General features: G+C 48.9%; 1 protein-coding gene across 1 annotated transcript; it reads right to left on the reverse strand.

The window, feature by feature from the left end:
* Positions 1 to 12,362: 12,362 nt before the first annotated feature.
* LOC123164294 (protein STRICTOSIDINE SYNTHASE-LIKE 10-like) lies at positions 12,363 to 12,863 on the reverse strand. Its single transcript, XM_044581712.1, has one exon. The coding sequence runs from the start codon at positions 12,861 to 12,863 to the stop codon at positions 12,363 to 12,365; it is 501 nt and encodes a 166-aa protein (XP_044437647.1).
* Between the last annotated feature and the right edge of the window lie 749 nt (positions 12,864 to 13,612).

Raw genomic sequence — 13,612 nt, forward strand, 5'->3', positions numbered from 1 at the left:
CCATCGTACGATTTTCCGAGGATTTCAACAGTTGCATCAGGAATGACATCGAGGTACTTTTGGTAACCCGGTGGCAGGGCATGCCCCTCCCTCGTCTGTGCAAGGCGTAGGCATGCCAGAAGGACATCACAAATGATTCCCCATGCCGCTACCTGGCATGATTTCATGTGCCACCTTGCTGATCTGCAATTCCCGGTGATGAAACGCTAGTAGAGCAATAAATTCCTCGAATATTGCGCGCATCCCCGAAAAAAGCGAGGTCGTGGCACGTGTCATGTGGTTTCCCCCTCTTAGAACACGAGAAGTTTCGAGGCCAACGGAGCAACAGGACCAGCACTTCCTGCACAAACAGGACACGTTCCCTCTCGATACCCAGATACTAGCTCGGAGACGCTGCGGTTTACAAGCGGCCTCAGGGGAGGTTTACTCGAAACGCGTCCAAACTTTTACCACACCCTATAGAGGCCCTGTGATGACACCGTGCCAGATCCCGAGCAATCCTACCATCGACATCACAAATAGTCCATCTCCTTAACAAGGGTGTAATGAATACCGAAGCTTACTGCATCTGGACTACCCCACTATTTATATTTAAACAGGTCTTGTTGCTTGTCTGTAGGCGAGGTGGGACTAAACATTGATGATGGTGTTATCTTTACCGAGATCCACTCTCGGCAACTGCTCGTTTACCGAGAGCCAGTCTCGGCAACTACTCGTTTACCGAGAGCCACTCTCGGGTAGCCGAGTATAGCTCCGAAAAAATACATCCGTCATCCATGCTCTCCAGTTGAAGAATATACATGATGAATACAGATGATAAATCATACTCATCCTGCATATCCTCCAAATAGAGTGCAAGGAAGACCCACGCTTGTAACAATCTAATAGATGAAGGTATTTAAGCAGGTGCAGGACTTGCTCGGGGGGGGGGGGGCAAGGTGGGACTAAACTTTGATGGTGGCCTTATCTTCACCGAAAGGCACTCTTGGCAACTGCTCGTTTACCGAGAGCCGTCTGGTGCTAACTGACGGACCGTCTAGTGCGAACGGACATGCCACGTGGCTCCTCTTTGCCGTCCGCGGCTCTCGGCGTCTGCGTCGTTTGCCGTTCGGTGCTTGTTCGCCGTGAGCCAGTGACGGCATAGTAAGCAGTTGCCGTGAGACCAGGTTTGCCGAGTGCCGTTCTCGGCGTCGTTTAGTTTGCCGAGTGCCTGCGTTTTGGCTCTCGGTGAAGACGCCCACACCCGGCGTATACGAAAATTCCAGTAGTGAGGTACGCGTCGACATTGCCTGGCCTTCGCCATATCCATCAATTTGAGAAGCAGCGCCACGGCCGACATATGCCATTTTAGAGCATCTTCAGCCGTTGGCCCCCTAGGGGGCGCCTAAAATCGTCGCCTGGGGGTGAGCCGGCGTAAAAAATCGGCCTGGGGGCGAGTTGGTCCCCAGCCGCCGGCCCCAGGGCCGCCCCCAGGCGCGTTCAAAAAAGAAAAATATATAGCAAATTTCGGCGAAGTTCGGCTAAACACGACTAAATTTCAGCAAACTTGCGCATATATTAGAAATGTTCGCGGATTTTCATTACATAGCAAATATATAACTAATCTAAAAAAGAAACTGGCTGAACGCCGAGTAGTCGCCGTCGGCGGCGGCGGCGCTCGGGAGAGGTAGAACTCGGCGGCTAGGGCGGGGCTGGTGTGGTCAGAGGCGAGCGAGGCCACCGGCTTATATAGCCGGGCCGCGCCCGTGTGTACGCATGCGAGGGAGGGGAGGCGTCGGCGCGCCGTCCCGTGAGACGCCGCCCTTGAGGAATCAATGGCAAGGCTGACCGGCGGTAGCCTTGCCACTGATTCCCCGCGAGAAACCGAGGCGTTGGGGGAAGACGGGGCGCGCTGTCGCTGACGCAGCTGGCCCGCGGCTCTTTCGCGCCAAAACCGCTCGTCCCGGCGCCCCCAGCGTGCCGGGTTCGGCCTGGGTCCACCGGGCGCTGATTTCGGCCCAGACCGACGAAAATCAGGCTCCTGGGCCGTTTTTTCAGCGCCGGCGCGAAAAAATCGCCTGGGAAGGCCTTTCTGGGGCGCGGCTGGAGATGCTCTTATAAAAGCGGCCAGGACATATACCTCGCCGGCATCTATCCCTTCAAGTCACGTGGATCGAAATCACCTGCCATTCAATCGGTGTTATATTATTCATGTTTGTATTCAAACCTGGCCCTATCACTCGTACCAATTCTTGTCTCTCAGGAACTCTCAACCGCAAGCTCCCTAACCGTACCAACGTTTATGAACAGGATTTTCATTGCTTTAGCCCGGCTAGTGCGTACAGTTTGCATTAACAGTATATCTGCATCAACGGAAGTTGAAGAGATATATCATACTACTACCTAATATAACGGGTAGTATTAAACCAATCCAACGTTCTTCATAATTCTCATTTAGGGGTATATTTCTCCTTTCTGATTTTTAACTGTAACGATTCAGATAATTAATTAAAATATGATTCATCTGCACATTGTCGTCCCCAACCTTCAGCATCCCGACACGCCGCCGCCAATAATCACAGTCGACCCAGCCTACGGGCCGCCGGCGGCAACCCCCAACCTTCGCGTCCCAACGCCACTTGCAGGCCACCGCCCCCACCAAGACTTCCATCATCTTGACGCTGCCTGCAATCCTCCCGGCGCGCACCCCTCGTCCATGGCGGTGTGAGTTAGCAAGGCTGCAAGTTGGAGTGGACTAGCAAGCCTATGTCGCTCAAGGCTCATGCAGGTATGTATTGATTAGTATACAATTTTGTACGCAGCAGCCAGCACACGCCAATCCATCACACACACTACGCTCCAGCGCCCCCCACGCGCACACACCCATCGTTAAGCTAGCACAGACACCCAGCACTCGGCACGAATGACCAAAACACACAAGGAACCGGAGGAGAGATAAAGACGAGGGACTAAGCTACCTTCGTGAGGGAGGGGGGCCTACGATGGGTGCCGGTGGTGACACGGGGAAGGAGTTGATCTCGGAGCAATGGCCGGAGGTGGCGTCTGTGGCGTGGGGCTCCGTGTGATGGAGAAAGGCCGCCGAGCGTCCGAGTAGACCGCAGCCGAGCGGCGTGGTGGACGGCTCCGTCGAATTGCTGGGTCCGCCTTCGTGCGTCGGTGACCTCAGCGCGTCCTTGCCTGGCTGAGTTTTAACGGATTACTACCGAAAATGCCCCTACCGTCTTAATATACATACTACCCAAACCGTGTTGTAGTATTGATAAATCTGGATCGTTCGTCCACTTAAATGGATGGATAATATATCTTAGAGAGACCCGCTTCGGTACAACCCCCTCGTAAAACGTATAAAGAGTACTATAGTAATTTCACAAGTCGTACTTACTCTTTTTTTTTTCTTTTCTTTTTTGACCTGGAACACCAAGCATTCCAATTAACCAGTGGACACGGTTAAATCACCGGCCACGGCACTGAGTACATCAGGAGGTAAATTATTGAGCCAAATACGCTCACTACCCCTCACCATCCTAGAACCAAAACTAGCTAGTTTATGCGCAGGCATATTACATTCACGTGATTTCTGAACTAGCTTAAATTGAATGAAACCTATCTGTAGTTGATACTTGGTCTCACGAAAAAGATTCCCCAGCTGTGAACGATCTGCATTACTGTCATCTATGGCTTGCTTCAAAGGTAGACAATCTGTCATAAATATCACCCGGCCCATACCAAAATTCTCTGCAAAATTGATGGTCCTCATTAGAGCAAGAGCTTCTGCATGCAATGGATCAGACACATCCACCAGGGGGCCAGCTGCAGCACATAAGACATCGCCGGCTGCATCTCTCGCTATACAGCCCCACCCACCGGTTCCCAAGCCCCCAATGAAAGAAGCATCAAAATTCAACATAACCCAGTCCTGGGGAGGGGGTTCCCACTGATTGATCTGCACTTTCGGGGGTCTGGTAGGTGGAGAATGGAACTGAATCCATTCCTCAGTAAGCATTGATATTTGTCTTGCAAATTCCGGCGGCAAAGTCGTAACCTCCCCATGTCTTCTTCTATTGCGTTGAGATACTTTTGTATGTACGGTGGGTAGCCCGCTGGACGGGTACGTACAGAAGACCACCAATTTGGCCGGCCCATTAAGGTAGCGTATAGCAGCGCTTCAAAAATAAAACCACGCCTGCAAGAGTTCGAAATCGGGACTTCCAGACTTCGACAAACGTGGTACAACCAGCTCGCCTAACCAGCGTCATTAGATTAAAGGCAGCGCGAAGCCTTAAGTATAACATCACGGAGAATATTTTTAAAATCTTCCAACGCAAAATATGTTTTTGAAAACAAAACGTGATTTTTGTGTGAATCCCAAACACTTTTCAGATTTTTGAACAAATATATAATAAAATGAAACATTTTTCAAAAATCATGAAGAATTTTGAAACGCAAATTTTTTTTAAACCACAACATTTTTTCTAATTATTTTTTATGGAAACACAAACAATTTTTGGAACGTGAAATTTTTTTGCAACTCCAGAAAATAAATGGAAAAACAACAAACATTTTTTTAATTGCGAACAATTTTTGTAACAGAAGCATAAGACCATCATTTTTTGAAATTTTTGGGAAAAATATGAAAACGGGAACTTTGATTGAAATTCGAAAGAAATTATAATACATGAAAAAAATTGGAATCCCAATCATTTCTCTAACGGTTGTGAAAATTTTGAATAAACACATTTTGAAGAATTTTTGGAAAACACGTACATTTTCTGAAATTCCTGACTTTTTCTTTGAAAAATGACAAACAAAAGTTGAAGATATGTACGTTTTTTTTTAAATTATGAACATTTTCTGATTTTTTTTAACATTGATTAATAAATATAAATATTTTTGAAATTCTGAAAATTGGTTTTAAAAATATTTGAAATATTGAAGGTTCAGTGGTCGCTAAGGATGCTAAATAGGCCAGACCATAACGTTATTTGCTCCGCTCGTTCTATCTGTTTGATTGATAACTTCATGCGACGAGTGTCAATTAGGAAATTCCATATGTTTCGAGAGTAGCGTCAAATAGAAGGCAACACACGCAGGAGGCTGGCCGACTGGGCTGGCCCATTGACGCTCGCAAAAAAAAAGAAATTTGTTCACCAATATGATAGTTTTAAGTAACTATTTTAAATTATGATTTTAAATACTTTTTTCCCTCGTATCGAACGCACGGCACCTCCGCGATCTGCACACGTTCAGCTCGGTGACGTCCCTCGTACTCTTGATCCAGCTGAGGCCGAGGGAGAGTTTCGTCAGCACGACGGCGTGATGACGGTGATGATGAAGTTACCGACGCAGGGCTTCGCCTAAGCACTACAACGATAGGACCGAGGTGGAAATCTGTAGAGGGGGGCACCGCACACGGCTAAACAATCAACTTGTGTGTCTATGGGGTGCCCCCCTCCCCCGTATATAAAGGAGTGGAGAAGGGGAGGGCCGGCCCTCTCTATGGCACGCCCCAAGGGGGATTCCTACTCCTAGTAGGAGTAGGTCCCCCCCTTCCCTAGTTGGAGTAGGAGAAGAAGGAAGAGGGAGAAGGAGAGAAGGAAAGCCACCCCCCCCCCCAATTCGAATTGGGCTTGGGGGGCGCGCGCCTCCCACTTGGCCGCCTCCTCCTCTCTCCCACCATGGCCCATTAAGGCCCATTAATCTCCCCGGGGGGTTCCGGTAACCACCCGGTATTCCGGAAAATGCCCGAACTCATCCGAAACCTTTCCAGTGTCCAAACATAGCCTTCCAATATATCAGTCTTTATGTCTCGACCAATTCGAGACTCCTCGTCATGTCCGTGATCACATCCGGGACTCCGAACAACCTTCGGTACATCAAAACACGTAAACTCATAATACCGATCGTTATCGAACGTTAAGCGTGCGGACCCTACGGGTTCGAGAACTATGTAGACATGACCGAGACTCATCTCTGGTCAATAGCCAATAGTGGAACCTGGATGCTCATATTGGCTCCCACATATTCTACGAAGATCTTTATCGGTCAAACCGCATAACAACATACGTTGTTCCCTTTGTCATCGGTATGTTACTTGCCCGAGATTCGATCGTCGCTATCTCAATACCTAGTTCAATCTCGTTACCGGCAAGTCTCTTTACTCGTTCCATAATGCATCATCCCGCAACTAACTTATTAGTCACATTGCTTGCAAGGCTTATAGTGCTGTGCATTACCAAGAGGGCCCAGAGATACCTCTCCAACAATATATGCCAACTCAACAAACACCATCGGAGACACCTGTAGAGCATCTTTATAATCACCTAGTTACGTTGCGACGTTTGATTGCACACTAAGTGTTCCTCCGGTATTCGGGAGTTGCATAATCTCATAGTCATAGGAACATGTATAAGTCATGAAGAAAGCAATAGCAACAAACTAAACGATCATCGTGCTAAGCTAACGGATGGGTCTTGTCAATCACATCATTCTGTAATGATGTGATCCCGTTAATCAAATGACAACTCATGTCTATGGTCAGGAAACTTAACCATCTTTGATTAACGAGCTAGTCGAGTAGAGGCATACTAGTGACACTCTATTTGTCTATGTATTCACACATGTACTAAGTTTCCGGTTAATACAATTCTAGCATGAATAATAAACATTTATCATAATGTAAGGAAATATAAATAACAACTTTATTATTGCCTCTAGGGCATATTTCCTTCAGCTCCCTCATGCGTGTCACCCAACACCAAAGGCTTAATCGTGCGCGCGTGTCCAACCATGCAGGATACGAAGGGCCCAGTGCATGCTTTTGTTCACACCTAGTTGCAAGGCCCAAGGGCAACTACTAGTACTTCTATGGGCAGGCAGAGCATGCAACGGCAAACGTCTTATTTGTTTAGTACCACATCGCGTAGGTATCCTCAGAGGATAAAGGTTGTCATGGATATTAGAGAACGGCACGAGGGAAGTGCTAGTAGTTGTATCGTAGCTTGTATGTGTGCTCTACAAAAAGATTTTCATTATAAACCGAAAACCAAATGAAATCAGGTTGTTAACGAAATATCGATTTGTTGTATTGGGTTGACATTTTCGAGTTTTAGGTTTGCTAACCAAAGTAAAAAACAAAATGGTAAAATGGAAATTTCAATTTCTACCACACTACCACCCTGATGGGTGATCTCATCACTCCGGTCAGGCACCTATTGGGTCGGCCCAAGCGTTCGTAGATTTGAAATAAGTTCATCGATGCTGAAAAAATGTTCATGTTGAAAGTTTTCCAAAAAAGACCACCAAAAAGGTTGAAAAATAAGCTCGAGAAGTTGAAAAGGATTGAAAATTTTGAGAACTAATTCATGATTTTTTTTATTTTAAAAGGGTCACACATTTGAAATAACAGGAAAAAAATAAAAAGGGAAACAAAAGGATAAACTAAAAAAAGGAAAACAAACCAGAATAAAGCCCGGTTTTAAAAAACATGAAAACGGCCTAAAACTTCACGAAGTTACATTTGCCACATAGTAAGCCAGAAAGAAAGCAAGTGTTCAAGTTGTGTTCATAAAATTGTTCAGGATGTTACCTCTTAAGTTAGCACGCTCCTCATATCTCCTTAAAATTATTGAAAATGTTGTTCCAAAGAATATTCTGAACATTTTGAACTAACATATGTCTTTTTTTGGAATGTTCATGCTTTTAAAAAATGTTGCTCAAATTTTTCGAAATATGTCATGCTTCTAAAACAATGAAATTTTTGAAAACGGCTAGATTTTAAAATATTATTTCAATTGTAAAAATTTATTCAGATTTTCCAACAAATGTTTGAATTTTTTGAAAAGGTACCTGAATTCTTCATTAGTGTTAGTTCGTAAGTATGCGCGCTCCTCGTTTTGCACAAACATTAGTCAGCTTAACTGGTATGCCACTCACGGTTGTTGCAAGAGATATGTGGTTAGATTCCTAGCTGGTTCATTTCTTTTGTAACTTTTTACACGAACAGGCGCGCTCCCTGCTGTTTGTTTTTAAGATTTCATGGTCATTAGTTACCATAGTCATCAGCCGGGTCAGCTGGTGAGCCAATCACGCTTGTAGCAAGAGGTCTGCGGCTCGAATCGTGGTAGCTACAGTTGTTTTGGGTTTCTTTTCAATTTTTACTTCCAGTGAAGGGACGCGCTTACTACGGCGATCACCATTGGGCCCGGCCCAGACCGGCGGATCATCAACTGAAAAAGACCATCATACTGTGACGCCTCCAATTTGACCGTACACTAATCATGCATGCAAATGTGCGATCAAGATCAGGGACTCACGGAAAAATATCACAACACAACTCTACAACATAAAATAAGTCATACAAGCATCATAATACAAGCCAGGGGCCTCGAGGGAAGTTTGCCTTAAGAAGGCTAGCACAAACTGGGATACAGATTGACGAGGCGCAGGCCTCCTGCCTGGGATCCTCCTAACTACTCCTGGTCGTCGTCAGCAGGCTGCACGTAGTAGTAGGCACCTCCAGTGCCGTAGGAGTCGTCGTCGACGGTGGCGTCTGGCTCCTGGACTCCAACATCTGGTTGCGACAACCAGGTAGAAAGGAAAGGGGGAAAAGAGGGAGAGAAGCAACCGTGAGTACTCATCCAAAGTACTCGCAAGCAAGGAGCTACACTATATATGCATGGGTATATGAGTAAAGGGGCATATCAGTGGGCTGAACTGCAGAATGCCAGAATAAGAGGGGGATAGCTAATCCTGTCGAAGACTACGCTTCCGGCCATCTCCATCTTGCAGCATGTAGAAGAGAGTACATTGAAGTCCTCCAAGTAGCATCGCATAGCACAGTCCTACCCGGCGATCCCCTCCTCGTCGCCCTGTTAGAAAGCGATCACCGGGTTATATCTGGCACTTGGAAGGGTGTGTTTTATTAAGTATCCAGTTCTAGTTGTCATAAGGTCAAGGTACAACTCTGGGTCGTCCTTTTACCGAGGGACACGGCTATTCGAATAGATAAACTTCCCTGCAGGGGTGCACCACATAACCCAACACGCTCGATCCCATTTGGCCGGACACACTTTTCTGGGTCATGCCCGGCCTCGTAAGATCAACACGTCACAACCCCACCTAGGCACAACAGAGAGGTCAGCACGCCGGTCTAAATCCTATGCGCGCAGGGGTCTGGGCCCATCGCCCATTACACACCTGCACGTTGCGTACGCGGCCGGAAGCAGACCTAGCCTAGTGGCGTTCCAGTCCAATCCGGCGCGCGCCGCGCGGTCGCTAACGTCACGAAGGCTTCGGCTGATACCACGACGTCGAGTGCCCATAACTGTTCCCGCGTAGCTGGTTAGTGCGTATAGACCAAATGGCCAGACTCAGATCAAATACCAAGAACTCGTTAAGCGTGTTATGTCGAAGTAACCGCGGACGCCGTCCAGGGCCAGGCCCACCTCTCGCCTAGGTAGTCTCAACCTGCCCTGTCGCTCCGCCACAAAGATCCACTTGCAGGTACTCCTTCGAGCCGACCCGACTTTAGTCACCACATGTGTTATGTATATAGTATATAAGTATATACCCGTGATCACCGCCCAAGTGATCACGGCCCCATAGTATAGCACAGCAGACGAACAAGAATGTAGGGCCACTGATGGAAAACTAGCATCCTATACTAAGCATGTAGGATTGCAGGTAAAGGTAACAACAGTAGAAGCAAGGACAGGCTATGCATCAGGATAGGATAAACGGAAAGCAGTAACATGCTACACTACTCTAATGCAAGCAGTATAGAGAAGAATAGGCGATATCTGGTGATCAAGGGGGGGCTTGCCTGGTTGCTCTGGCAAGTAGGAGGGGTCGTCAACTCCGTAGTCGAACTGGGCAGCAGCAGTGTCGGTCTCGTAGTCTACCGGAGAGAAGAGGGGGGAAGAAACAATAAATACAATGCAAACATAAGCATGACGATGCGTGACATGACAATGAGCGGTGCTAGGTGTGTCCTAACGCGGCAGTAGGTGGTACCGGCGAAGGGGGGAACATCCGGGAAAGTATTCCCGATGTTTCGCATTTTCGGACAGATGAAACGGAGGGGGAAAGTTGCGAGTTCGATAGGTTAGGGATGTGTGGTCGACGAACGGGCTGCGTATCCGGATTCGTCTCGTCGTTCTGAGCAACTTTCATGTACAAAGTATTTTCATCTGAGCAGCGGTTTACTTTATATTGATTTTAAAAGAATTTATCAATTTCTGGAATTTATTTAATTATTTAATATATACATTATCCGAAACAGTGTTGACATGACATCAGCATGACATCATGCTGACGTCAGCAGTCATCTGACACGTGGGTCCCACATGTCATAGACTGATTAGGGTAATTAGGGTTAACTAATTAATTAACTATTAATTAAACTAATTAATTAAATTAGATTAATCTAAACACGGTTAATTAACTAATTAATTAATTATTTTTATTTTTATTTTCTTTCTTTATTTATTTATATATTATTATTCTTTTTAATTCCTTTTTCTTTTTTCCCTTTTTTTAATTACGTTCTGGGCGCGGGGCCCACCTGTTTGTGGCCCATAGGGGTTCGGGCCCAGGGGCAGTGGCTCAGGGGCGCGGGGCCCCACCTGGCAGTGGCCCAGGGGCCTAACGGCGCTGGGCACTAACGGGGCGGGTCGGGCGTTGCGGCGCCCGACTGGGCGTTCGCCCAGATCGCCGGGGTGAGGAAGGCCGGGGCACCGGCGAACAGGCGCGGGGCGCCGGGGTTGGGGGCCCGCGAGGCCAGGAGGGCGAGGCCGCGGTGGGCGCAGCCGACGCGGCCAGAAGCCGGAGAGCGGGGCGGGCGAAGGATGGCCAGCACGGCGGCGGGACGAGGGGAGCAGGGGGAGGCGGCCACGGTGGGCACGCACGGGGCAGGGCGCGTGCGAGGCGCGGCCACGGTGGGCGCGCGCGGGACGCCGGTCCAGTCGCGGGACGGGGAGCAGGCCGCGGCCACGAGCCGAACGTGGCGACCGCGGTGAGCGCGGTGAGCGCGCGTACGGGGCGGTGGTTAGGGGCAAGCGCCGGTGCGGTGAGCACATTCGGGGTCCGGTCGACGAGGGTGCACGACGACGGAGGGGAAGAGGAGGAGGGGGAGGTGCTCGCGCAAAGACGAGCGCGGCGACGGTGCTCACATTGCCGGTAGGGGAGTGGCAGCGAGGCGCGAGGTGGAGGTCGGGGACGTCGCGCGTAGAGGGAAGCAGGCCGGCGAGGGAGTCCGGGCGGCTATGGACGAGGGCGAGGCGATGCGGCGTCGCGGCGAGGCGGCACCGGGTGGCGTCGGCGGCTTCGGGTCCTCGTGCGGCGGCGGTGGTCGACGACGGCGGGTGGCGATTCGATCCCCGCGATCCAATCGGGGGGGGCGCAAAGGAGGGGAGAGGGGGAGGCGCAGAGGGAGACGAGGCGACGTCAGCAGGGTGGCGCCGGCGACGGGCGCCGTCGTCGAGGTCGCGGGGGGGGGGGGGGGGCGCGGGATCGGGGCGATCCCGATCCAGATCGGAGAGGAGTGGCCGATGTGGGGGGGAGTGGGTGCGTGTGGTAGGTTAGGGTTTCGGGTGAGTGGATAAGGGGAGTGGGGGAGTGGCCGGCTGGGCCTGGTGGTTTGGCCCAGTGGGGTTGTGGCCTGCTGGGCCGGTGCCCAGTGGGGGGGGTTGCTCTCTCCTTTTTTTTAGCTTTGTTTTAGTTCTACTTTTTCTTTTCTGCTTTCTTTTATCTATTTAATAATTTATAGTTTTACTAAAGTAAAACCCGTACCTAAAATAGAGTTACAACTCCAACTACTTTCACAGAAAGTTTTACCCCTGATCAAAATAGTTTAGCAATTTATAATATTTAAAAGGTATTTATTTAATAGTTTTACCTACTGTTTTAATCATTTAAGTGCATTTAAACCTTTTATAAAAATGTGGTTTCTCCACAATAATTACATATGCATTATTTGGCAACACCCCAACATTTTAGTTTTAATATTTGTAAAATCTTTACCGTTTGACTTTATTTTTAGTTTGAATTTCGAATCGATTTTGAACTAACACGAGATTAACAACAGTAATCGTGGTGACGTGGCATCATTAACATGGGATTACTGTAGCCTAATTATCCGGGCGTCACACATACCCTTTATTATGAAGGGGTATAAACAAATCTCCATCGTCGATGTGTTTAGGGGGTTGTACCGAAGAAGAAGTGTATCTTAGATGTACTTAAAAGGTCTCTTAAAATATGGATTACAATAGTTTGCGTGATACAAAAAGAAACTGGAGGATTACATTTAGCCGCAAAAATAATAAGAAACTAAATCCATCCTATATCGACTATACTCTACTTCTCTACTTCCTTTTTCCTACACCGACATAAGGAAGCTCCACCGAGCCCAAGTAGAGTTTGCCGTCATCTCTTTCCATGATCTCGGTTGGCCTGACTTTCTTTGGCCCTCTCATCTCCTCGACTATCTTCCCATCAGCAGCGACCCTCACAGCAAGAAGATGGCTATCACGACCAAAGGGCAACTCATTTCTCTCACGATGCAACGCCACCCAGTAGCCACCTTTCCTGTCAGGCCTCACGTTATCTGGGTAACCCGGCAGGTCGGCAAAAGGCTCGGACTTGCCCGCGTCGACCCCTTTGATCCAGTGCCTCAGCAGCTTACACGGGCCAGTAGATGCGATCACGAGGTGCGTGCGGTCGGCGCTGAGCGCGACACCGTTCGGGTATGTCATCCTTGGTTGGAGCACACTAGCGTCCGATGTTCGTGGATCGTACATCATGAGGCGGCCCGTGGAGTCCCCCGTCTTGGTGACCATCTCGTGTTCTGACCTGTCGTAGTTCATCGTGCTCAAAAGGAAAACAGATACTAGCTCATCTTTCCTGTCGGGCCACCCAGTAGCCACCTTTCCTGTCGGGCCTCACCTTTCCTGTCGGACGGAGGCAATTGAGTCGGAGTCCAATCGGCAACCGAGTCCGGCCGGGTACAAGGAAAACAGATACTAGCTCATCTCTACACGTACGCGCGCCATGAGAAATCGTTAAAGACGACGTACGTACGTGTTCTTTTTTTTCGAGCAACCGGCACAAGCTCTGTCTTTTCATTTTCATACAGAAGAAGAGAATTGACCGGTTAATAAGAAAAACTGGTCAAAAACGGATACAACTCAGCGAGACTACGTACCAATCGAGCCAACGAGTCAGCCTCCCAAGCGACCAGAGCTGACACCCTATAACATGACCCGGAGCCGCCACTCGGGCTTATAAAGAACACATACACACCAACCCCGAGGCCGCGCACCAGATGAGCCGACGAACCAATTTCGGAGCCACCGTTCCGGCTTCCACACCAGCCTCGAGGCCACGCACCAGTCGAGTTGGCGACTCCGTCACCCAAGCGACCAAAGTCGACGGCCCACACAAGCAACCAGCTCCGGAGCCACCGCTACGGCTTATAAAGAACACATACACACCAACCCCGAGGCCGCGCACCAGATGAGCCGATGACTCTGCCACCCCAAGCGACCAAAGATGACACCCTACAAACAACCAACTCCGGAGCCACCGCTCCGGCTTCCACACCAGCCTCGAGGCC

This window comes from Triticum aestivum, chromosome 7D, assembly GCF_018294505.1.
Source record: "Triticum aestivum cultivar Chinese Spring chromosome 7D, IWGSC CS RefSeq v2.1, whole genome shotgun sequence".
Taxonomy (NCBI): Eukaryota; Viridiplantae; Streptophyta; class Magnoliopsida; order Poales; family Poaceae; genus Triticum; species Triticum aestivum.